The sequence below is a fragment of the Ammodytes marinus genome, assembly GCF_949987685.1.
Source record: "Ammodytes marinus genome assembly, chromosome: 16".
NCBI classification, from domain to species: domain Eukaryota; kingdom Metazoa; phylum Chordata; class Actinopteri; order Uranoscopiformes; family Ammodytidae; genus Ammodytes; species Ammodytes marinus.
In genome coordinates this window covers 27,675,790-27,703,174 of record NC_137220.1, presented here as the reverse complement: position 1 = coordinate 27,703,174, position 27,385 = coordinate 27,675,790, and the positions used below count along the sequence as shown (strand labels likewise).

The window sequence follows — 27,385 nt, the reverse complement described above, 5'->3', positions numbered from 1 at the left end:
ACAAGCTAAATACTGTTGATCAGATACTTTTGTACTTACTCAAGTGGTATTGTTGTATCTGACTTGTAACAGAGTCATTTCTCTAGTCAGGTTTCTGTACTGTTACTCAAGTGCCACTGCGTTATACATAAATATATTGCTTTCAAACCACCTGGCTATCTGTCTAGGCCCCTCACATAAAACTGATGCAGATTGATGCAATCCCCAAAAAGGAGTGCACCGAGTATAGGAATACATTTGGAGGGGTGCCGAATGCTGGCTGGAAACTGATCCTGTGACAGGATGAACAAAACACATTATTCAAATGCAGATGCAAGCCTCTGCTTAAAACATTCACCAAAACTCCACAGGAGTGAACATACAGGTCAACTCCCCGTCACCTACCAACAAGTGTGCTCCCTTTGATCCAAACATTAGAATTGCCCGAGTCTGCCAGAACCTTTTCTTTGAGATGTGCAAGTCATGTTATTTTTGTATTGTAGATTTTATTTGACATGGACATGACAATCTCATTGGACAAACCAGATGCATTGTTTTCAGTGTATTAGCTAGTTTTCAACACCTGTCAACAGGAGGCTTTAAAAAAACAATGTGCAGTGAAGAGACACATTTACATAGAGCCCAGGCATATTAGTCTTAACAAGTAAAAGTTTATTGGAATGATACATTTTTGCAAAATATTATTTATGTATATTTTGTTTTTATCATACTCATTGTGTTCTAAGGGTATCTGTCAAGTTCTCCAGAAGGGTAAGATAGTTAAGACTGTCAAAAGGCAAGGATATACAGTATTGTTTCCCAAAAGGTACAATAGACTACACCATCACTGTACCCAGGTCATGAGGAAAAAGATTTGTTTTCTGTTTTTGCATTTTTGCTTCTTTTTTTTTTGAAAATACAATTAGAAAATATGAACGCAAACACATCTCAAGATGTAAAAAGTGTTATGTTTGAATGAAAAGTGTGTGGACATTTGATGAAAGTAGAAGGCAAACACAGGAGAATAACTCAAATTAGCATTAGCACAGAGCAGTTGGTAGTGTTAGGTGATAGAAGATAATTAAAGACAATTGACAAGAAATATTGTATGGGAATAAAAAAAAATTAAAATAAATGATGATAGACTCAGTGTCTGAAGTGACGTTGCCTTCTATCCACCAACTCATTTGTCTCAACAGAAAGACACGATTTGAAATGTGCTTAATGTGTCTTAAAAGTTTCAAATTAGCGCAAATCAATTAAATAGGGGGATTTGAAAGGGGTGTGGCGTGTGCTTCACTAAATTCAAACAAGACGTGACAAGTTGGTTGGCTATGCACTGCATTGTTCACTGTGATGCTCTAACAAATCAAAAGGTTAAATCACTGGAAATAATGATTTCTCTAAAACATGTCTGAGATCCAGGAGAGATGTCTTGCTGTTGGGTTGCTTCACCACATGCAAGAAAAAACCAAGCTCACCAGAGAAACATGGATGACACAAAAACACACATCATGTTGTCCAAACAGCATTAAAACATCTCCATCAGACAATTCAAGACATTAAAAAAAAAAAAAGGTATCCTGCGTTTGATCTCAATTACATTAAGAGACTGTCAAAAATAATTACTCAAGCCTACTGAAAGCATTTTGAGTGGAAAAACATTCTCAAAAATGTCATGTTACAAGACTTTTATGACAAATAGATTGATGCAACATCAAACAATTCACAGAAGCTTTTCAGTGAGATGGACAAAGTCTAGCACCTAGGGCCTATGGAGGGTTCGGGTGGGGGGGGGGGGGGGGGGGAGGAGAGAGACAAACATCCTTCATCAAAACAAAACTATGTGTTCAGTCAACAAACCAGCAATAGGATTTGGGCTGCGATTGTCTTGCATCCACAGAAATCAACTTGGCAAAAAGGGGCCAGCTTCAGGATCGCTTCCTACGTTTAATTTATTACATAGAAAGCTGGAAAAAGGAAACAAAAACACTCCAATCTCAAAAGTCCCAAAACATTTGGTTGGACTGTAAATGTATATGAAGGTGTTACATGTGTACGGTATATACAAGAGAAAGGGGGAAAGAAATATCAAGGTGACAAGCACAATTTAAGTGACAATCATAAGCAAACTGTTGCCGTTAAACTGAATAGTTAACAAAAGCCCAGAAGAACTTTCTGACGTGATTTAACTGGGTTTAACTTTCAAAGTTAGGCATGTATTCCATGATTTCAGGTACCTCAGCTCAAGGCTTTGCCAACTTTCTTTAAAAATGATATTGTACAAAAATAACATGCACACTTTGTTGAAACGTTTTGCTACTTTTTTTTGTGTATGAAAATCCACCACCATCATATTTACGTACAGAAAACTTTGCAATGTCCTCATTTTGCAGAATTTATATTGGTTTAGTTATGAAATCTTAATTCAGGTTCACAGCTATGAGACAATGTTGAAAACGATGGATTATTTCATGATCTCGATCATTTTATTTAGATAAATATATATATATATCTATATATACAGTATCTAGACACACTCACCGGCCACTTTATTAGGTACAACTGTTCAATTGCTTGTTAAAAACAAATAGCTATTAAGCCAATCACATGGCAGCAATTTAATGCATTAATGCATTTAGACATGGTCAAGACAACGTGCTGTAGTTCAAACTGAGCATCAGAATGGGGAAGAAAGGGGGTTTAAGTGACTTTGAACATGGCATGGTTGATGGTGCACGGCAGGATGGATCCATGCTTTCATGTTGTTTACGCCAAATTCTGAACATGCTATCTGAATGTCGCAACTGAAATCGAAACTCATCAGACCAGGCAAGATTTTTCCAATCTTCTATTGTCCAATTTTGGGTGAGCCTGTGTGAATTTTAGCCTCTTTTTCCTGTTCTTAGCTGACAGGAGTGGCACCCGGTGGGGTCTTCTGTTGCTGTAGCCCATCTGCTTCAAGGTTGGTCGTGTTTTGCATTCAGAGATGGTATTCTGCATACCCTGGTTGTAACGAGTGGTTATTTGAGTTACTGTTGCCTTTCTATCATCTCAAACCAGTCTGCCCATCTTCCTCTGACCTCTGACTTCAACAAGGCATTTTCATCCACTCAACTTCCGCTCACTGGATATTTTTTCTTTTTCAGACCATTCTCTGTAAACCCTAGACATGGTTGTGCCTGAAAATCCCAGTAGATCAGCAGTTTCTGAAATACTCAGACCAGCCCGAGTTACTGCCATGAGATTGGCTGATTAGTTAAATGTGTTAACAAGAAATTGAACAGGTGTACCTAATAAAGTGGCCGGTGAGTGTGTGTGTATATATATATATATATATAAATAATTCATATTTCTATGAATTCAATATATAGTCAGGAGTGTGACCACCATGTTAGTTGCTGCTAAATCACAGCTCTTTGAACCCACCATTGAGCACTAAATAACACACAAGCACAAAGAATGACATAAAAAAGGACAAAATGATCACCAATAGATTCTTAAAATGCACTAATAAATTCAGCTAAGAGAAATACAGACTTAAATGCAGACCTCATGTTTACCATGTTTCACAGGTCCCCACAAGGGGTAAGACCTAGAAGTGTACTGCCATGAATCATCTTCACTCTGATCAAAGAGGTCACCACTGTGAGTGCATCACCTACCCAAACATCATGCCACGTTGTGCAGACAAAGGCCGGTGCAGAATGTTTTTCAAACTTTAAAACCAAACAAGCATAAGGGCTGATGCCACCATGGCCAAAGCTCTGCACCAATGCTTTCAACACAGTTGTACAACCTGTTGGCATTGTGATAGGCACATCTGTTGGACTTGGTATTGCTTGGACAGATTCAGGATGGAGAGATGGAGGGGTAACCAGGGTGACAATACAACAATCACTCTTTTGAAAAAAGCTTGTAGTGAGGGCACTTTCAAGAAGGGGGCCTAGCAGATTCAGTACCTTAGCAGAAAATCAATGCCTCAACCTGCAAAGACTGAAAACATGTCATTACACCATCGGAAAAGATACAAGTATAGCTGGACAGCCATAACCTATGCCTGTGCTCCTCGGGCCACTGCCACAAACACAAGAGGGAGAAGTAAAATGAATAGGTAACAGTTGAGAAACAATCAGAAGGCAACACTGCTGGTTCTGTTGGATCCTTCATCACTTTTCCTACCTTTTCCATTGGGGGGGGATTTTACATTGTTGTCGTCATTACAAATAAGCAAGTTAATAGTCCACCCTAGCGCTTACTTCCTTCTTGACCCCCTTTTTACTTTCTAAATACCTGTCTCTCTTTCTCTCTGCTACTCATAGTTGGAATCTAGAACTCAGCAAACTCCTTTGCACACTTCTCTGTGAAGGAGACTCGGATTTCCTCTTCCTCGTAGTCATCAAAGTTGCTCGTGTCACCAGGGCCTTTGCACTTAGGAATAAAGGGAGCTTCCACCTGGAACACACAAGACATTAAACACCATCAGAATGATGTAGTGTGGTTTAATAAAGAGCACTAAAGCTATAGCAGGCACCGTAAACTACTGGACCACATTGGAATAGGCACACACAGATGAAGAGAATAGGGCCCGGCCAATTATAGCCTCTCCCATAATAATTGGCATAGGCCGGAAAAAAATGCCTTATTTCTTTAAAAAAAAAAGTTGTTTATCAAGCAATCCTGTTTAGTGAAATGCATTGCCGCCCTGGAGGTGGCCTAAATGAATAGCTTAACAGCTGCAGCAGCAGGTGTGTTGTAATTGAATTCATTTACACTACACTGACAGTTGCCCCTGCTACTAATAGCAGACTGTTAATGACTTGCATTAAGATAAAATACTTAATGTCTGAGTTTAAAAGTGCCCCATGCAACTTTAGACATATGTGTAACACTTTATTTTATTTAGACAATGCATATTACAGTAAAGAAAATGTATTTATATATCTATATTTAAGGATTCAGAAAAGTATTTTTTTTCCAATATATATTTGTTGTCGGCCAGTATCGATAATGGGATTTTTATTTGGATATAATCGGCATCTGCCCCAAACATTCCCTATGGGTCGGACCCTATAGAGGCTGTTTAAAAGACATCTTCATTCATAGCTGGGTAAAATAACATTAGCGGATTACATTTACATTGAAAACATTTTACAATCAAGAAATCAGCTGGAATACGAGTTTTCCTATAATCGGTCTGTGATCAGGCAGCACTCATTTTGTGATCATGTGCTGTCATTTGCTTTCTTTGAAGCCAACCCATTTATTTCCAATAACTGGTCATTTCCTTGACTTCCCAGAAATGTATTTTCAGTGATTCTTGAGAAGTGGGACAAAACAGGGTGCAATGTTGAAAAAATACAAACCTTATGTTTAGGCAAATTAAATGACATGTATGTTTCCAACATATACTAAGCTACTGAGCTAAGGTTTGACACAACCTCCCAGCTTTTGTCCTTGTTATCAAAATGGGCTTTTTACCTTGACATTCTTTATTTTGTGTCAACACCGTCAGACACCAAAAACACATTCATTTTCCCTCAATTTATGCTAGACCCATGAGAAGAATTGTGATCACAAGTATTCACCAAGACTGACAGAGGCCACAACAAATATTTTCAAAATGTATATGACTATAGATATTTTATATCGATTTTCCTCTATGTTCTTCAGTTGAACTGTGTAATAGAATGTTTACTTTAAAATGAACAGCAATCAAGATGTGTTTCAAATTTCAAAACACATTTTCATGTTACATTTTTTTTATTGATATGAGAGATTATTTAGAGTTGCCTTTGATGAAAAAAGCTCTTTTTAAATAATTAAAGTACATTTTTAATAGGTTTTATTGCATATGAAAGATTGAAACCTTCTCTGTGGAGACACTGTTTTTGACGTCATGAGAAGATAACAAGTGTCATGTGTTTGACATAATAATAATAAAATTAAATTTAAGGGGATAATTGTGCTCCAGACATTCTATTCTTAATCCCTAATAACATCTACAATTTGAGATATTTTTAGTTTTAAAGATAACAGCAGTTACATTTTGTCCCAGCCTTCTGTCCCGGTTCTCAAGAATCACTGTTTTAACAAATGAAATAATTGATTTGTATTATATGTAGCATTTTTACTGCTTGAATGAAGGAAAAATGTGTTTTAAATGAAATCCTCTGACAGTTTATAGTTATCAGAATTGACCCTTTGTTTGCACATTGTCAGCACTCATTGCCTGCCTGACTGCTCAGGTAGGGAGAAGCTCTGAGAAGCCTTTAGCCAGCTCTAACCAAAGGGTCCAAGGTTAGAAAGGAGCTCATTCAATGTCTTTCTTTCTTCATTTTGTGAACTCTGTGAAACCCTTTGCGGTTGTGATTCAGACTTGATACAAATAAACCTTGTGTGGACCACAACATGGGGTTCTGTTAACATTCACATTGTAATGTTGAATGAAGAATGACAATGTTCTATTTCCTCTTGCACCTGTAATTCCGCTAAACCTACCATCATTTATGTAAAGAAATAAACTTGAGAGAAACACATGTTTCTGTGTGTTTGAGGCATTTTACTATTGACCCCCAACATAAAAGGAATCAAAGACGGTGTGACATCATCATAACACTCCCACTGACCAAAGTCTCATTAAAGCCATTTGCCTTGGATGGATGCATCACTTTTATCTTCACACACATTTAGAAAAAGGGAGGCGGGATCTATTTTTACACTTGAGTACTGCAAGGAGGCGGGACTCTCACCTTCCTCTGGTAGATGGCGATCCAATCGGTGGTGGCAAACCACTTGTGGCCCTTGATATCATTGACTCCGTTCCTGAGGTTGCCAAAGCGCTTGGTCAGGTCCACCTGGAGCAAATTTCTCAACAGATCCTTTAGGTCTGAGCTGAAGTGGGAGGGAAAGCGAACCTGCAAATGGTAAACGCAGTGTGAGTGTGCAAGCGTATGAGTGCTTTGATCTACAATGATAGTGTAACATTTGAATAGGATTTGTCTGGTTGAGACACGTCTGCTTGTTGAACAATTCTGTTCTCCATTGACTCCTTTAATGCACAGTCAGAGATGGCTGCCATTTAGCAAATACTAAAACTAGCCTAACGTTCACCATGATGCCATGTTCATAGTCACCTGTTTAGTTGCAATGCTTTGTTGAACACTGACTAATACTAGGAAAGTTGCCTGTCTGATTCATACCATTCAATGTAGTCATATGACAAAATGACTTGCTGGAAACTACAATCTGATTGACATTGGTGTATGTACCTAATAAACGAACAAAACTATATGCTGTTGTGTGTGTCCTGTGAAATCACCAGGACGCAAGTTAGCAGTTACCTCTATGACAAGGTACTCCGAAACAAACACCCTGGTACTCTGTTAATAAGATTGTTATATCAAATGTGTTCAACTTCACTCCAAACTAAGGCATTTTGAATGAAATGCCATCATTTGATTGGTGCTTTAACAAACACTCACATTAACATCTTCATCAGAAACAGAACCTTCATGTGTATTTATACATTCAGATATTTAATCTAAAAACACATTTACAAAGAAAAGGCCACTACATTTGTAGAAAAAAACTTAAATAATGTAAAGCAGTTTTCCAATATTGGTGATGCAATAAGGCAAATTAAGGTATGCCAATAATAAGACACCTCACTATAGTCTATGGTTGCCTTGCTAACCGGATATAGACAATGGGTATCGCGCTGGCGTCAGGTAAGCCAAACTCCTCCTCTTCCCTGCTGTAGCCTAGCCTCAGAAGCTCAGAGCGGGAGACAACAGGAAGTGTGCACCTGTGTTTGATACGTTTTGATAGTATCCAGCTCATAATGTTGCTGCACACACACGTCATAAACGGTGTTGGTCGGCCTTTAATAATATGTCCCTATAGGTCCATGGTCAGCTCCAAATTTCACTATGTTGAAAAGGACACGTTGCGGCTTCCTGAGAGGATTATGATTGGTTTAAAGAAATGAAAACAGGCCAGCCCAGTTTTCCAACCTCTACTCAAAACGATATACATAGCTTGGTACCAGACCATACTGCTAGCTGTAGTTCGGTCTGGCTGTGCGAGATGAGGGCTGAATCTCAATCCAGGGGTTGCAGCCTAGGAAGGCTGCATTTGAAGACCGATCGCGTCATAGCGGCGCGCAAAGGCTTGTTCTATTTGGAAGGCTCCTTCATATGCGGCCGAGAAATGCAGCCTTCGTTTCACAGTTTTGAAGGGTCCAACAGATGTGTTGTGATTCTTCGCGGCCCAACATATCCCAAGATTCAATGCCTTTTTTTCCAGAGATGGCATAAAATTAAAATTAAAATAACAACAGCAACGTGTTGCTCCATCTTCTTAACTTCTTCCTTTCTTTTTTTCTTGTCTTTTCTTTTATTTCTTCTTGTACTTTTTTGTTTTCGTCTGGTAGGCAACTTCTTTTTCTTTTTTCCTCCATTGACAAGGCTGTTTCCGTTGGCAGCAATCAGGGTTGCTAGGCAGCACAGGAGCGGCGAGTCGTCACGCAAGGTAACGGCTTGTTATGCAAACTGAGACCTGCAGAGACCGTCCCGTTTAACAACGCTCGTTCGGCCTTCGAATCGGCCTTTACAGGCTATAGCCTTCATAGACCGCGTAGGAATGGGATATAGCTTATGAATGAGCTTATTACAATGTCAAAAGGCATTTGAGCATGCTATTTACAACAATCCTCCAAACAAGCAAGAGTTCCCTTATTGGATGATCATCCTTTACTTTTAGTCTTTGCATTGAGCTGCACGCATTTCACAAAACCAACACAATCCTCTTCATATAATTAAGACTGGTGTACTGTTACTACTATCTCTGTTAAACACCTGATTATAACAATACTGGTATGATTTATGTGATACCATTTTTAAGATGCAAACTATAGCTTACAAACTACCACTACTGTAGTGTAACATTGTAGAATTGGGCACTTTGTTGTGTTGGGACAATCTCACTACTTACCAATATAAAAAGGAGGATTATTTAAGTAGGCTTATGGAAACTCACCTTCCCTGAAACAATCTTCTCGTAAATCTGAATAGGCTGGTCTGCAAAGAAGGGGGGGTAACCAGCAGCCATCTCATATATCAGTACTCCCAGAGCCCACCAGTCCACTGCTTTATTGTAACCCTTGAAAAAACACAAAGGAATATGATGTCAAACAAAAACTCTCACAGTGTTGAAAATAGACATTAAACAGCATATCGTACGAGAGTCCTTTACATGGTGTTTACATGGTGAAAACGGAAAGGTTTTCCCTATACGCTTTCAAAAGTTTCCTACGCTTTCAAAAGTTTCCGCAATAGTTTTGAAGACTTTCATCGTTCACACGGCTTCGAAAAAACGGGCTGAAATGGCTGTAGTAGCCTACGCATAGACAGTAGTCGCAAGTGACACAATCCATTTACTGTTACCAAAAATGAATGCCACTAACGTTCATGAAGCTTTTGGTGTGAGCTTAGGGTTACAAGAATTGCAAATGACAAGCTTTCTGTCCTATTTTTTCACGGCGTAGAACTCGTGAAAACAGAAGACATGCTGCTATTGACTGGAGCGCTGCAGGGCTGTGAAGGGGCTGCCTGTGTCAGCGGCTACCTTCCTGTTATTTCAAAATAAAAGCCAACTCACATTTGTCCAGTGAAATGCTAATGTGAAGCCAGTGAAATGCTTTTAATGTGAAGCCGCATCCTTAAAGCTCGGTTTGTTTAAACAGTAACTTAACTGCTGCGCGCTGATCTATGGATAGTGTTTTTTAATGAAGAAAGCTGTGTCAGCGTTACCAGAGAGACTGGTTTAGCTAGTTCACAGAGTGCCGCTGCAGTTGCGTTTTCAAAAGATTCCCCCCTTGGAGGTGGTTTGAAAAGTTTAGGTTTTCAAGCCTGCGTTTGCTGTTATGTAAATGATAGGCTACATCCGCAAAAATACTTTAGCGGATGCACCCTTACCGTATCCAATGTAAACAACACCTCAGTATACGGCAACAATGGGGGCCGTATACTTGGGGGCGGGACCTGATAAGCCTTTGGCTTCTTCCGTCACCCTTCGGACAACACAAAGTATGATGTATGATGTGAAAGAGATAATTGTGTATTGTGTGGAATTGTCCGAAAGAATAATAAATAAATAAACAATCAAATGGTTTCCTAAATGAAATCCCCTGCCCTTAGCATAAAGAGCAGTACATTGACTATGGGCTGCACCGAGCACTTACCTTACTGAGGATGATCTCTGGGGCCAGGTATTCTGGGGTACCACACAGCGTCCAGGTTCTTCCCTTCACCCTTTTTGCAAATCCAAAATCTGTTACCTAGGGAACAAAGTGTACTGCTCTGAGCACTGACCACACACACAGGCCAGTCAAACATGATGTTTTGTTGATGGCTAAGAAAACAAAATGGACATCCTTGCCTGTATGTAACCTTGCTGGTCGATGAGCAGGTTCTCTGGCTTAAGATCCCGGTAGATGAGATCCAGCGAGTGAAGGTATTCAAAGGTCAGTACAATCTGGGCTGCGTAGAAACGGGCGTGTGGTTCACTGCAACAAAAAACAGATTAGGAACATTGTTACCAGTCGGTCAGTGAGGCGTGGACATATTAGGGGTTCATTAAAAAGTCTGCCTACCTGAATCTACCGATTCTCCTTAAGTGTGAGAACATCTCGCCCCCGGGTACATACTCCATTATCATATACAGGTTACTGTTGTCCTGTAGTGACATGAGCAAAGTCTTACTTTGGCATGAATAAAAGCAAATAAACATATAATGAGGGTGGCATGCTTGGAAGATGGACAGATGAACCTCATATTACATACCTTAAAAGAGTGCTCCAGTCGCACCAGAAAGGGAAAGCTGACAGCTTGCAGGATACGTTTCTCGTTCAGTGTGTGTTCTATCTGTTTCAGCTTCACTACCTAGGGTTAGGGTTGAACAGGTGGTCAAAAAGGATAACTGTGCATATTATACAAGCAAAACAGGGGCTCAATACTATATCCAACAGTCTCATGTTGGAGAAGTGCCAAGCATTAAAACACAAACTACATCCTCACTCAAGATTTACTCTAAGCCTGACATGATCCGTTTCATCAACATGTTAGAACTCTTTCATTGACGATAAACTGGAGAATACAAGTGATTTTCATGCCGTTCAAAGATTGATTGACCATGAGAACTTATAGTGCTAGAAAACAACTGAATTCTGTCAAAGTCCCTTCTCCTTCTCCATGACCCTTTTGCCCACGTGGTGCCATAGATTACAGTTCATTGTGACATTACACTGGTGAGGACTTTTCATTTGTAACAGAAACTTAAAAAAAAAAAAAAAATTCTTTCAACAAAGTTGGTCTCCACTTTGTAGTTAACTTCAGGGTGTATACTTGTTAGTATATATGACATCAGTTGGAAAGTTTAAAAATAGAAAAGTGCTTATATTAACACTCATTAATATTTTCCCAGTCTTGGCACAATAATAAAATGCAAATTCTACAGAAAAGATTTTATCATATCAAATGCACGCTGTGGCGCAGTGGTCAGAGCGCAGGCCCCACAGCAGACCCGGGTTAGAATCCCGCCCGGGTCAGTTCTCAGCATGTCTTCCCCTCTCTGCCCCAATTCAACTCTGTCTCTCCAACCTATCTAATAAAAGCAAAAATGCTCTGAAAATAATCTTAAAAAAAAAAAAAAACAAGCTGGAGCACCTAAGTCAAGCATTCATGTGTATTCATCAAGTGGTCTTTATCTTGAATATCATGTCTATAATATCCTACCTTCTGTTTGTCAAGTATTTTCATGGCAAAGTGCTGGCCCGACTCTTTGTGTTTCACCAGCATCACTCGACCAAACGAACCAGTGCCTAGGGTCTTCAAACGTTCAAAGTGTTCCAATCCAGCAGTTTGCTGTGGGGTAGAATGGGCTTTCAGTAAGGTGGAAGGATACATAACCATTGGCCAGCAACATATCATAAAAAGTCCTCCATTATAGTCTTTTCTTAAAACCAACTAATTTAAAATGCAAAAACAAGTATTTATAAATAGCCCGTGCTGTTTTAATGCGAAATAGAAATGATCTAATTTTGTTTATTGAGTCTATATAAAAGAGGTAGTCTCATGGTTAAAAAAATAAACACAAATAATATATATGTATTTCACATTATTCCAGCAGAGGGTGCACTGCCCCTCTAACATAAATAGGACTTCATTTGCTTTTGGGGCGGGACTATTTCCATGAGTCTGACACAGAGAAACACAGACACACACACACACACACACACACACACAAACAGAGACACACACACACACACACACACACACACAGACAGAGACACACACACACACAGAGACACAGACACACCTCTTTCACCCTCTCACCTGTGCAGGATTCTCCCATTTCTTCAGGAAATCTTCTTTGGCTTTGGCAAGAAACTCTTTCACTGTAATTAGGAACAAAGTGCATGTTTATTACAGAGAGGTCCTTCTCTTTTAAAAAAACAACACAATCCAGACTAAATTCTGAGAATTTTCAATGTTGGAAACTTTCGATGGGAATTAACGGGAATTTACTAAATTAAAGGTTGGCCCTTAAAAGTGATTTTAAATACAGTTGGGGGAAAATATATATTTAAGCATAATCTTGACTAAAACCATCAGATTCATTCAAGTACACTTGAGAATATCTATGCTATTCCTCAATCACATGCACATAGCACACTGCTTACTGCAGCACCCCTACAAGCACTGTGCATTCCTCCATCACATGGAGGGAGGGGGGGCATGTTACCTTTTGAATGGGTGGGGTCGAGGGATGAGTAATATTTTACTCAACATTCATGTTTTTGTTGTTCAATGAAATAATTGATTGTTCAATAAAACATATTAAAACTTGTTAAAATTCACTCAAATAAATTGTTCAAATGTAATGTTTATTTTATTATTTTGCATGGATGTGTGCCTGAAAAAACTAAATGTAAATATGTTTATATTTGGGTATGATACAGTTCATTTAAATTCCCCCCTATTTCTAGGTAACTCCCATCATTCCCAATTTAGAATTTTTCCAAAATGTCCTTTCCAATAAACCCCCCTAGTTCAGGCTGGACTGACTCCTCCCTGAAATTCAAAAAAGTGCATCAACTTGGGCGGTGTTGGGAGGCGGGCTCAGACAGTAAAGACTAACCCATACAGACCAGGGGCCGGTTTCCCAAAGCCTTCGTAGAGCCTTCTTAACGCTACGTCATTCGTAACCCCTACGTAGAGTTCCTACTTAACATTTCGCCTGTTTCCCGAAACGTTCTTTGCTACGAATCTCTTTCGTACGTCCTACGTTGGTAAGGTTGGTCTGGAGCGCCCGCAGAGCCTTCTTAGCTCTACCGTAGGGATGTTTCAGCTCTCATTTGTGTCATTTAACTAATAAATCTGACTGTATTTCATATCAAATGGACACAGCGATGACTGTATTAAATAACAAACTGTTAAAAACGATAACTATAGCGTACATCACATTTAAAGTAAGCTATATATGTTAGCAGAATACCATTCACTCTGATTCACAAAGTGTTCAAACTATAAGTAGCCTACATAGTCATCTAACTGACTTGACAATCAGCATTAACTGATTGGATGCGATGTCCGTCAATATGAAAATAGGCTACTTTATACGTGATACACTACAGCCTACAGTCGGATCGTTTTTATCAGTTTGATATTTAATACAGTCATCGCTGTGTCCCTTTGATATGAAATACAGTCAGATGTATAAGTTTAATGACAAGTGAAGTCCCTGCGATCGCTGTGGCATCGCCAGAGATAGGCTTGGCTACTACAGACCCCCACATTTCCTTCCGTAAGCACCATGCGTAAAACGGACACGAGTGACATCCCTGTTGCGCATAGAACTGCCACAAGTCATTCATGAAGAAAATAATTGCTGGAAACAATCTTAATCTCCTCCGCTGTTTCTATATTTTTCTATAGCCTAGGCTACCTTTTTTAAATCAGTAGGCCTATAGGCTATGGTAATACGTTCGACCAAGGTTAACACTAGAACCATCGCATTGTGTTCCACACACTGCGGAGCTGTCAGCTGAGCCGGCTCAGCTGACAGCTCCGCAGTGTGCGTCGGATTCTCCGCCTCAAAACATGTAAACGTGTGAAAAAATTAATGAATAATCAATTAAAGCTTACCTTAAAATAAGTGTGCCATGTTACTGTTTATTGTATTTAGGATTTTAGCTCATTTGGACGCTGTTTGGGCCGTCTGTTTTTATTGATATAGGCCATTGGCGATATTCTACTTTCAGTTTCCTTACTGACCCACCACGAAACGTGATTATTGTTCTTAAAGATACTTAGATTATAAAGCAAGAGGTGTTAAATAAATGTTTCGGCTTAGAAGGATTTCTAGTAATCTTTTATTCGCAAAGACTTGTCATGCAGCTTCGCATGAAATAAGCAGGAGATGGAAAATCGAACTCTGAGCCATCGATTTCAGCACTGGACAGCGCCGTGTACGAGCCACGTAGGGACTGTTTCTTAAGAAGACTCCTAAGAGACCGTTCGGGAACCACGACTACAGAGGTAAACAACTTTGGTAAGTCATAACGTAGGAGTCTTCGTAGCGCGCTAAGAGATGACGTTATCGGGAAACCGGCCCCAGTATTCTATTCTCTTCCACACTCGGCCTGCCAGTGTTGCCATGTCAGATTTTTACAAGCAACTTTGGGCTTGTTTATAAAGCACAGTCACTTATTTGTGCTTGCTGCCCATGCATTAAATTATTTATTGGCATTCTTTTAGTTTGATATTGAAGCATTGTCTAATGGTAAACTTATGCTGTGTGATGATGATATAATGTTTTGGTTTTAATTTGTTAAAAGTAAAAAGAGAAATGTTGCAAGTTCCATTTTTGGAATGGCTAAAATCTCATTAACTGATCAGTTCTGTTTTTAAACATGATCTGCATCATGTTAAGTATACTGAGCTGGTATTGATTTATTATTTTATTGATTTATGTGTAGCCTATATACATCCATGTTACAAAACATAGCCTATAATAAATGTAATCTTGTCCATCTCTACAATATGCATAACACATTCTTGAAACGTTTTATTTATTTTATTGAAAATCATATTCTACTATAAAACACAAAACAATCACCTAATATATTTAGTAGCCTTTAAGTATTTGTACATAGCCTGATCCTAACAGACCATTGTACTTAATTTAATTTTTAAAGAGGGTCTGGAATCGCTCAATTGACAAACATTAACTCTCTTGAAGGCGGGTGTCTGTTGAAGTTTAAAACTATTGGATCTGCCCAGTGCCACTCTGGATCTGCCAACTAAGGGCCCGTGTCCACCTAACGCCTTTTTCCAGCGTTAAACGCTGGCTGTGCGCTCGGGAGTGTGTCTACTGAGCGTTTTTTACAACCGGTTTTTTCGACCGCTTTTTTCAAGCGTTTTATGAGCTGGGAGAGAGAGTGCTGTGATCGGGGGAGAGAAAATGCTGATCGTCACCTGTCAGTCAGACCTATCAACACTGGTTTAACTGTTTAGGTTTGCTGTTTTCTATTTAAATCGTTACATTTTAATATGAGTAGTCTTATGAAACAGAGAATACTTTCCACCATCCTCTATTTGGATGAGGAGTTATCACGGCTCCTGCAAACACACACGGAGCAAGTTGTAGGCTGATGTGTGCGCATGAAACGATCCGTAGGAGATAAAAAATACAGAGAATCAAGTGTTCGCCTAATCTGCTCCCACAAACAGGCTCTCCTCCCTCTGTTCTGGTCATTTTAAGTCACTATTTTCGTACAGTTTCGGGTAAACAGAGACGGAAAAAGCAGTTTCTCTTCCGTCTTCTTTGTTGCCAAGGCGACGAGTCCCGACGATCTACTATCTGATTGGCCCGTTGAAAAAAGCGGCGGTGACGTCCCCACCGCCTTTCTGAAAAGTTAAACTTTTTTCAACTTGCAAATCTCGAAGCGGCCGCACAAAAAGACAAAAAGCGCTCGAAAAAAACCGCTGGGCGCTGCGCCTTTTCTCAGAGCGGCCGCCTTTTCCCGAGGCGGCCGCTTCTCATTGGGAATCAATTGAAAAAAGGCGCTTGCGGTGGGAAAAAGGCGTTAGGTGGACACGGGCCCTAATCGCATAACGTTTGGTCGTGACGTATGTCATGTGCCGGCTTCTGACTACAACTGAAACTCAACGTTATTGTACTCAGCCACTCCCTCTGTTCGCAGATTGGACCGGCACAAATCTGGCTGAGAAAACCCACTAACATACATGTAGTCAAGACTGACTACTGAAGGGAAATGAAAATTGAGTGGAAATACGTAGGCGGGCGGGGCCAGGCTAATTTGTACAACTTAGGCTAAATCAAATAGGTTGTTGTGAATGTTTTGGGAGCAGTTGTTCAATCACAGTTTATTCAGACTTCACTGTGGACACTAAAAAAAGCACCCAGCTGGGACTGCAGTGTTAACGAAGCATCGTAAAGTTAGCGTTACCACCTCTAGCTGGGACCTTTATTCACAGTCCATGGCTGGGTCTCATTAGGTCCATGGTAGAACTCCAACACTGAAGACATGCTGCTAGCATTAGCTGCTATCGAAGCGCAACCATAGACTGTAAAAGAAGCGAGAGCGCTGAGAGTGAGGCGCTACCTTCATTCCAGTTCCTGTCTGCTCAGTGCTTCAAAATAAAAGTCAGCTCACATTTCACCAGTTAAATAATTTTAAAGTGAAGCTGCAGGAAATGTTTGGTTTGTATTAGCAGTAACTTAACCGCTATTTTTGTGTTCAGTTTATGGCTGCAGACCTTGTTTTTCATGTATGGCGATTACTGATCATGGCAAAATAAGCTAGTTGGCGCTCGTGCACCTTTACTCACTTTTACTCCTGAAATCACTCAATTTTTTTTTATAAAAATAGTGTAACTTCCTATATAATATTAATTGTATGAAGGGAGAAATACTAAGCTTCCTTTGTTTGGATTGTGAACAATTTTTTTTTATCACTTATAAAGTAGACTAATCTAGTAAAATAACAAGGAAGATAACATGAAACTTAAACTTCATAATGCAAGGGCGGCAAGCCCAATAAGCAACTGCCCTTTAGAAACAAGCCCAAAGTGGCTTATAAAAAGCAGACCTGGCAACGCTGTTCAAAAGGTAAGATGCTGTGTTGGCTTTATAGCAGGGGGATGGGCAGGGGGAGGAGGGGGTCGTTGGTGACGTTTCAGTAAAAGACACACGTTTTGCTCAACTACATCAGCCAATAGAAAAATGTGTATGCGCAGTACTCATGTTTCCAACAGAACAGTCAGTCTTGAGGCAGATTCAAACCATAGCTGAAAAACCATACTTTGTACTAAATTGTGGAGAATTTGACCTGGGACCATCAACACATCAGAATTCCCATATAAATTGGTTGTCTACTGAAAAAATAGCTTTTGGTTTAGTTTAGTTACACTTTAACTTCCCATGGAACGTTACCACCCCTTTGCTACCCTAATCCAGATTTATAGGATTCTGTGTAGGTCACCTACTGTACTCACCAAGACCCAGGGAAGACCACAATGTTGGTGTTTTACAATAAATTGTTGGAGGACTTAAATAGGTACTCCAGCTACTAAGTATGATACAAGTTATGTGCCAACGTGTACATGAACATAAATACTATCTACATGATCAGCTGATGAGGCTACATTCAGCTGTATTTTTTGCTTACACGTCACAACTGCATTTGTGAATTCAACTAATTCTTGTATTTATAGCAGCACTAATAATGCACCAGTTTCTCAATGTAGTAGAACAACTAACAGTCATTTCCTGTTGCTATATCACAACTGAATCACCAAAGGTGCTTTTAGAAGCCACATAGTAAGATGAATAGTGACTGATAACCTGTAGAATGCCAATGTGCGTGAAGTATCTCAAGGTTAAATACACACGTAAGCTCCATCAACTGGTGAGTTAATGTCCCTGCAAAAAAAACGTATGATTGATGAAGAAAAAAGGATTTCAAAACAACTCATGACAAGTTCACTGAGAAATACTCCAAGGCCCAAAGAGTACAGGGGCAGGGGGTCAATCCTTTAATTAATAGACTAGGTATGACAGCTTAAAAGGTTCTGGTGAAGGCTGTCCTCAACAACATAGTCTGTGTAAGACAGCCTCTCACAAAGCTGAAGATGCTAACAGGGCTCAGGTATAACGTTATGGGAGAGTGAAAAAAGAAAGCCATTTGTGTGACATCTCAGCTTGTGTTACCAGAAGGCAAGTAGGAGACTCAATAACATAGAACAAGTTTAAAAAATGTAATGGTCTTCTTAAACAAAATGTGGCCTTTGGTCTAACATCACACTAAATGCTGTTTTTGTTCAGGGAGCCAAACGCTGAGCGTCACCTCATCGTCCCCAATATGATTTCTAGTGGTGTCAGCATCATGATGTGGGGAGCAGGACCTGTACCTTAAAATGAATGCAGCAAAATACACAGCAGTCCTGCAAGACAACCTTCAGGAGACAGAGGCTCATTCTCCGCGAAGACACCAACCCAAAACAGAACGCCAAGGCTACAGGAATGACTTCCGTAAACTAGAGTGACAGAGACAGAGTCAATCTTACCAAATTGTGACAGGACTTGCTGTGATTCAATCATAGCACCCATACAGCTTGACACAAGCATTCAGATGGCATATTCTGGAAGCAGCCACTGCCCCATTCCGCAATCCCCATGCTACTGCATTTTTTTTTAAACACAAATGGTCAGCATTATATATTTAATTCCCACGCTCAGTACTAAAACCCATTTAACACAAGAGAACCTCTAGACTTAAGTCTTTCCACTGGGGAATAATAGATAGATGGCATAATACATTGATCTGTGCCAGAAGTGCAGTTTTACAAAATGCTACAATGCCTTTCTTTAGCAGAAACCTACAGCTGGTCTCCGAACAATTTACGACATACACAACGCACATACACGCTGTGGACTGATTTTGACAGCTTTGCACAGTGTCATATGCAGTATGTCATTTTTCTCCCCTCACCTTTATGGGGCCAGTCACACTGCTCAGTGGGAACATGTAGATAACCAGTCCTTCCTCATTCCTCCATAATACTATCTGTGTACTAGTTGTGAGGACACTATAGCTGCCCAAGTAGATGCTTAAAGTTATACATGCTTAACATTTTTACAAAATCTCACAAATATAGGGCTGACTAAAAATTATTATATTTAGTAATTATTATGAACAAATACAATATCAGAAACATAAACCATGCTGGGATGATGTGATATTTCTTTCTGCCTGGAATCTAAAAAAAAAAAAAAAAAAAAAAAATGGAGGTAAATATTATGAAAGTGTTATAAACAAATATTAACCTTACTATGTTTTTTCTCATGAAACATTTGAGCATCTCTCACACGCATGCACTTGAAAACTACACAGCAGCTTAATCCTCATCTAGCTAATGTGATTTCCTGCTAATTCTCCAAAGACCAGCAGCCCCAACAATAGGATGGGAGAAAGCCAGCAAGAACGACAGAGACCAAAGTTCGCATAAACACGTTGAGAGCTCTGTTGCTCCCACAGAGAGCAATGCAAGCAGACTGGTCAACAGGGAGATAACATTTCCCCGTAAAGTTGCTCAACTTCTACTTCGAAGCAAAAAAAGAGCCACAAATGAAGCTATCCCTTTCATAAGTTGGAACTGCGCTGATGTGGGCATTGCTGCAACAGTAGCTGGCAGCTAAACGGCCAAATCAACAGTTGACAAATTCTTCATTCCTGCTAGATTGAGGGAGGCTCGGCTGCCATTACTACCAAGGTGATTGCAGGCCTAACACCCCAACTCTCCCGTAAGCCCAAACTCCTTACCATCTGGGATGACTATGGGTACCTCTGGTGCTGCACCATCTGCCGAGCGAGACCCTGATTCACTTGGGCGCGAGGATGACTCCCTCTTCCCTGCAGGCCTTCTGGAGCTCTTCCGGTCACACATTAGCCCTGAAAGGTCTGGCCTCTTCTTCTTCCTGGGACTCTTCCTCACCGTCACTGACTCATCACCTATCCTGCCCTCAGAGCACTCTGGTCAGATCAGCAGCGCCACTCATCCAGAGAAACCAGTCAAGTGTCCTTGCCGACAGCACGCGTATTTCAGTCTTTCCTGTGACTGCCACTTTGCTGGGGACCAACTTCAGCGGATAACACCCAGTGTGCTGTCAAATTTAACATGGAGAGCAGCAATGCTCCCGTTACACGCACAAAGATCAATTGGACCCTTGATTTGGTTTGTATCAATATTTCTTTTGTGCACAAATTACTCTCTGCCGCTCGGTCCCATGCCAAACACACACACACACGGAATATATTGATATTGAACAGGGGCATCATCACCAAGGGGAGGGGCATAAATCACTGGTGGGTATATTTATCCAACCCAGAGGAGGTCCCATGAAAAACTAGGCCTAAGTCAAGACCTTGAGATGATACATCTAGATTCAACTAAAACTTGACCCAGTTAGCAGATTTCACATCTACAATGAAACATTTGATCTGGGTGTTTTCATACAAAGTGCCTCTGCCAGTAGACACAAGGAACGCCTTGTGAAACCAAAGTGAAACCTTTTCTCCCTTACCAATGGGATGCCAGTGGAGAATTGATCATCCGAAAATCAATGGAACATCTCTCCCCTGGGCCTGGATGGCCCACTCTGACGCAGGGACAGAAGGGTTATACTGGGGCGAACTGAAGCGCGCCAAATCAGGCCCCAGTCTACACCAGGCTTTGTTCAGATTGCATACATCACCATGTGGTGCAAATCAGTAGAGGGTAAAACAGACATTAATGTAAACTAGGAAGATGTTTTCATTTGTGTAAAAGGTGAGAAATCGATTGTAGTCATCAGTGCAATGACAGTGGATATTTTACTGTGACTGGTAAAAATGCAGATACTCTCACAACCAATAGGAAGTCACTTAACAGCATATGGTAAGAATGAAATAGTCTAGATAAATGAGTGTGACCATGAAATCCAGGAGCAGAGTAGCTGATGGACTGAGTTGATTGCCAGGTCAAACTTTTAAATGTTCAATTTCACGTACTCACTTGCATGTGGATGGAAGGCAGGTACTGTCATTTGCAAGCATCCGTCTGTCTCATTGTGTATATGTTGTTGAGAATTAGACATGCTACATCAGTATATCACACTCACAAGGTAACAGTTTATTTTAAAAAGACTTATGCCTTTTAATACAATGTAATGTGATCATTCTCCACACATCTGGTTGGTTAACTTTCAACTTCCTTCCAATATGTTTCAAAGGGGGGAGGCTGAAAGCAAATCATCTATAAATTAGCTACTGTTAAGGAATATTTTACACATTGTGTCTACTTTGTATAGTAATTTTAATACTAATAATAGACCAACATATATTACCAAATAATGCAAATATTACCACTATGCATGTTTTTGCTATTCCTTATCACAAGCTCCATGCTCAGTTTTGCTTTGCTTGCTGGTCTGGTACATTGCATTTCAGGGACAGGGTGATTCCCTGGCAGTATGGCAGCGCCTACCAACTTGGAAGTTCAGTGCTGTAAGCTTATTTGAGGTGTCTGATTGGCATTTTAACAGTTAAGTCCACTTGTAACCAGTGCAGGCTTATAACAAAAGCAGCCCTTTATAACTGGAGACAGGAAGTGATGAGCAAACCAAACACAAACTTGCCCGTTACACAAACCAGAGTAGGGACAGGACATGAACCACACAGATAATTACAGAAATAGGGGGCTGCCCTTTGACAGGGAACCACTTCATTATATCACTACATTCAAAACATACAAGATTTAATGCATCCATTCTTCGTGTCGTCGCTGGCTGTGAGAACAGGTTTTGCTTAAATGTTAAAGAAGTGTGTTAAGTAGAGGAACATTGATTAGTTTAATAATGACACTGCTTTATAGTTACGGGCTGATGTTATGCTTTGCATCATGGCGACCTGACAGACACTTCCAACAGTAACCGAGGAATGCCTTCCTTTGAACTGACACCAGAAAACAATAGGCAATAAAGCATGGACAAACAACAGGTTGCTCTGTGTGTGTGTACGTATTAGTATGGAAATACTCACACACGCACACACTGGGTGCTGGCCATGAATAACAATACAAACAATGTCTGCCAGTATTAAAGATCATTCTCGTCACGATACTTTCTTTAGTAACAAACATGATCAAGTAGCAAAGAAAGCAGCTTGTTAAACTAATAGGTTCAACAGATCATTTTAAATGTACAAGTTTGAGCTCAGCCTGTGAGTAGCTATGCTAGCGTGACGTAGGCTGGAGAGCAGCCCCATCCTGAACACATGCTGCCAACTATCCAGATCCAGATTGAAAACTCACTCCAGCAGCAAGCCTCTAGCTCCTCCTGTGGTGGCTGCTCATGTCTTCCTTCTCCACTGCCTGTGTCCCCTAGACAGGGCCTGGCTCGTTGAAACAGCCTTCCTGCCAGCTTGTGAATAACAGACATTATACAAGGCAGGAGGAAACCAGCTGATAGCCAGCGCAGAGTCTCCAAACTGAAGTATATCCAGAGGCAGGGTTCAACATAACTTTTTTTTCCTACTGGCCCGCCGGGCCAGTGGATCTGAGTTTTACTGGCCCCTTGTATATTTTCACTGGCCCTGCACACACTTTTTTTTTCTTCATAATTTAGTGTCAATAATTATAATACCTGTATTAGAAAAATAAAGAAAGATAACCAGATCTAAAGGGAATATCTATACTGTAACAGTATAGATATTCCCTTTAGATTTGGTTATTTTTATTCTAGTTAATTATATGAAATGTTGATATTGCTCATACACATAATATAAAACCAGGCAAACATATTGAATTAGAAGCCTACAACTGAAAGTATGTTGAAAGAGTCGGCCAGTATTTTAAAGTCCAGTAGTTTGATTTTATGATTTTTGATTGTTTTTATTCTTGAATTTGGGCAGTTTAATGAATAGTTCACCTGCAGAAGTCATGTTCAAACATAAAAAAAAAATAAGAGATGAAGGTCTGATCATTCTTTGTGGTGTGGTAGGCTGTTTTTTACTTTCTCTATATGCATTAGGGATGTGAATGTGTCGACCGAATGACCGGTTTTCCACTTGCGCTCAAGTTGACTTTAAAAATAGAATAGAAATACGAAAATCAGGGGGTTATGCCGTTTTTTTAATGGGATATTTCACCGTGTATGTGAGTTCACGTCTGGTCGTGAGCGCGCTGCAGGAGTGTCACTTCTCCATGAAGTGTCAGCTTCACATAAGAGTCCGGTGTGGGACCATTTTTTCAAACTATTGATAAAAAACAATGCAGTGCAAAATATGCAGCATAAGTTAAACGCTCGTCTGAGACTATGACGTTAAATCACCTTAGAAACACACAATGCGTTCGTCCGATCACAGCAGCGTTTCACCGTGTGATCTCGCCAGCGAGTGAGCCGCCGCGCAGATGAACTGTGGTTTGTGGCTAAAATAATAACCGGGGATATTCTCCCCGTTAGCGATTTCAATGGGAAAGACTTCCGCGATTTGATTGAATGTCTCGAGCCTGAAAACACAGTGCCAAACTGCGCGACTATAGGAACTGTACAGTGAGCGGAGTCCCTCCGTTCGTTTCTGTCTACAACCGACACAATCACCGGAGACGCATTCACAGCGTTTAAATAACGCCTCTCATTTGTATTACCATTGGGGCTTGTATGCAAATACTGTAACATTACGGTGGCAGATAAAGGAAAAGCGCAGTTATCACTTTCTGCACCTCAACCTCTGCTGTGGGAAGAAAGAAAGGGGGCAAAGCAAGTCGATTGATTTGTCGACTCGCAGGCGGACGGTAGGCAGCTCTGTCAACGGAGCGAGAGTGCACCCGCTTCTTGCTCCACCTGTCAAAACGCCCACGCATCGGTTGTCCATTAAAAAATATATTTAATTTTAGGTTTATTATATTGAGTCTTAAATAAACACTGCTTTCATTACGACTCTCAACGCGCATTTCAATGAACCATGATAGTCTACAAAAAAGGTAGTCTACAAAAAGATACTGAACTGTGATTGGCCAGTCACTGGCCCGGGCGGGACAGTGACTGGCCAATCAACTTGCCCTGCATATGATTTTACTGGCCCCGGGCCATCGGGCTATACGTTATGTCGAACCCTGCAGAGGGTTTTAAACAAGCCTGAAATCCAGAATATGTGATTGCCACCAAGATACTTAAGGAGCAAAACTTAAAATCATCCTGGCTGACTGTTTAGTTTATACTGCTGTAGAGGGCGATGGCCAACTGTGAAGAGCCTGGGCTGGACTGTCCTGTCCAGAGCTCCTTCACTTCCTGCTACAGCTGACAGTGTCGGTCCGCCCTGCTTCCTCCTGTGGGCCAGAAATCAGCTTTGTATACTAGTGCAGCGGCTCTTCCATCTACTATTGCAGCCTGGAAAACGTCAAGGGAAACAAACACTGCGCCACTCTTTCATTCTATCAATGTTCTGTAGGAACTAAAAACTGGCTGCCATGTTGTCCTCAATCTCTAGCTGCTCTGTGAGAAATGGCGCTCCTGGGTGTGTGTGTGCTCTGGACTCCTGGTTTTCACCACCCGTCTCTGGGGATCAGGGTGGACTCGCGATCAGGCTGATAAGGATGTGTAGCATGGTTTGTTGAAAAATCCCCCCCTGCAGCACCTCCTCTGTCCCTGCTTCTGACCAATCCCCTCCAACTCCCATGAATTATTCTGAATTAAAAATAATAATAATAATTTCTGAGCAATAACAATCATTTGGAAGTTGTGGGACCTTGTAATAAGGGTTACCATTGATGGGTTAAATTTTACAGAGGGACTGGAGGCCATTCTTCACACATAGGTTCTACCAGCAACATGGAGCTGACACTCATTTTGCAGATACATGCTCGGACTTCGCACTCTTGAGTGTAATTTATAGTGTCATGGATTAAAAAAAAAAAACATAAAACAATGTTCTCTCAGACCTTTTGTAGTGACAGTGATCCTGACTGGAAAAAGGAAACCCAAAGGCTTGGACCAGGTTGACAAACAAATGGGGTGCCCTTCACATACTAGTTAACCACTGGGGGTTCATAATGTAGACCAGTATCATTTATTGTAAAGCCTATGCAGATGTCCCCTTTATTCCTTTTTAGTTATAGTAAATAAAATGTTTGTCAGTAGGATGTTTGGAAAGCTTATCAACAAAATAGAAAGTTGTGTGGGGCCCACAAATGCCCAAAAAACAATTGGCAAGAGAAGAGCATATCTTCCTCTTTGCAACACACAAACATGCATAGATGCACGCGCACACACGTAGTGTCACATACAAGCGCCCTTGTTCTAAATGCTGCTCATCACATGATGTTCAAGAGACTCCTCAACTCCCAAGTTTCTGCCTGGAGAAGATCACCCTCATGCATCATATGACCCCAGCCTGTTGTTTTTATTCTTTTCTCTGATAACAGCCAACTCCCATTCACTGACTTATGTTACTTTCCAACGCAGTCTTTGGGACTCAACACAGTCCGGTCTAGCCTGATGCTACCAGACCATCGTACTTCATTTCATGACTACTGAAGGGAAAATGAAATTTGGGCGGAAGTAGGTGGGCGGGCGGAGCCAAGCTAAGACCGGTCCTCATTGCATTAAGATTCAACGCATCTCTTACATAAACACCCTGAAATATGTGGATCTCCACTCTAGCTCCAAATCTTTTCCTAGATTTTTCTTACACAACCCCCCCCCCCCCCCTCACACACCTTTAAAAGGTGTACAAAATAAACCAGGCAATATTATCACAGCCTTTAATAACCGCATGATAGGGGGGAAACTGAAAGACATGACAACGAAAGAAACCTATGACTGTTGCATACAGTTAGTTGTCATCCTCCCTGGTACCACCGAATGACCTGGGGCTTTGGATCACGAGCTTTCCCACAGAATAAGCGGAGAGAATGAATAATATCCTCTGCTGTTGAATTCTGATGAACATGTTACAGTAAAAACGATTGGATGAGGTTTAAACGTGGATGTGTGAACAAGTATCGTTCATGTAAAGTTGGCAACACAGTACAATTGAGCATAATCTGCCCAATCGGTTATCCAAATCAGAGGATATTGAGGGCAATTTAGTAAGGTGTCATTGTGGATGGTCTTTGGGCCTTGATATATTGTGATGTTACGTTGTACTTCATTTCGCTGCCATTATGGCAAACAGGAAATTAGGGACAACACATGTAGCGTAATCTAGCTAACGGCCGAGGCTACGGTTGTACTACTCACCGCTCTCCATCTCATTGCCCTTCTTTGCGGTGGGCGTGTTGCCCATGGTGGCAGGCTGATGGTGGGGTCTCTGGGCTCGGATTGAGTCTTCCTTTACAAGTCGTTGAGTGATGCTACACCGCTAACGCAGTCGCTGGGCTCAATTAAGCTGACAGCTAGCAACAACTAGCTAACAGCTATCATCATTGACTAGCCAGTGTAAATATATTTCCTCCAATATCTGTCCGTACTGTTCGGGGAGACTCCAACCAAGCGAGAATATCCGAGTAAGCAGCTCAAAAACGATTTTGGTTAGCCAAGTTAGCAACGTCAGCTAACTATAGCAGAGATGGTTAGTGGAGTTTAGCTTTGTAGTGTTAGCACCTCAATTTCCAAGCAAGCTCCGACTAATCAAGATGCGTCTCGACTGTTCTTTATTTCCAGAGGCGGTTTGGTTTATCCAAAATCCAGTCCGTGGCACAAGACGGGTAGTTGAACGGAGTCTTCCGTCTATCAAACGAATACGCAAGCATTAGCTCTTAGCGTCCCTCGAAGTCGTATCCTAGCCTTTACTAGGGGGATATCTCTGGGTAGACAGGCCCTTTTCAGTTGAGCCCTGGATAACAAAAGTGGTGTCCGGGTTGTTCGTTTCTGCCGCTGTGGGTTATTTCAAATGGATATCTCCGCATTAGGTTTGAAGCCAAGCATCAAGTGCAATGGTTTCCTTGGAGAGACCATCTGATAGTCGATTCCTATGATCAACAGACCCCTTCCATTAATCTTCAGACCGCAAGGGAAACTCCAGTCATCCATCCACCTAGACCCGCCCATAACTGGCTGTGATTGGCTAAATACACACACACTGAGCCGACAGAAATCGCAATACAAGAGTTGATTGGATAAGCATCAATACATCCAATCAATGCATCGATGCTATTCGTCTGTGTAATGGGTTTGTCCCGCCTCTCAGACTTGCTAGTAGCCCATACGCCCTAAACGTTCACTTTGTTTTTTCTTTAAATTATCAGCTGTTTTTATTTATCTGACTGAGTTTTGTGCAGCA

General features: G+C 40.8%; 1 protein-coding gene across 1 annotated transcript; it reads right to left on the bottom strand.

Moving 5' to 3' along the window:
• Positions 1 to 584: 584 nt before the first annotated feature.
• Positions 585 to 26,416, bottom strand: prkacaa (protein kinase, cAMP-dependent, catalytic, alpha-a). The gene is made up of 10 exons (XM_080043743.1): positions 26,344 to 26,416; positions 12,375 to 12,436; positions 11,775 to 11,903; positions 10,824 to 10,922; positions 10,634 to 10,716; positions 10,420 to 10,546; positions 10,223 to 10,318; positions 9,019 to 9,141; positions 6,732 to 6,896; positions 585 to 4,434 (listed from the first exon to the last, which is right to left on the bottom strand). The coding sequence occupies exons 1-10, from the start codon at positions 26,387 to 26,389 to the stop codon at positions 4,309 to 4,311; spliced, it is 1,056 nt and encodes a 351-aa protein (XP_079899869.1). The 5' UTR covers positions 26,390 to 26,416; the 3' UTR covers positions 585 to 4,308.
• Between the last annotated feature and the right edge of the window lie 969 nt (positions 26,417 to 27,385).

What these genes read in the sequence shown, in the direction of transcription:
- prkacaa (XM_080043743.1), bottom strand. Translation starts at nt 26,389, where the DNA reads ATGGGCAACACGCCCACCGCAAAGAAGGGCAATGAGATGGAGAGCG. An exon ending in AATGGGAGAATCCTGCACAG is followed by an intron (nt 11,904 to 12,374) that starts GTGAGAGGGTGA and finishes TCTACCCCACAG; the next exon opens with CAAACTGCTGGATTGGAACA. An exon ending in GACTGGAGCACTCTTTTAAG is followed by an intron (nt 10,717 to 10,823) that starts GTATGTAATATG and finishes ATGTCACTACAG; the next exon opens with GACAACAGTAACCTGTATAT.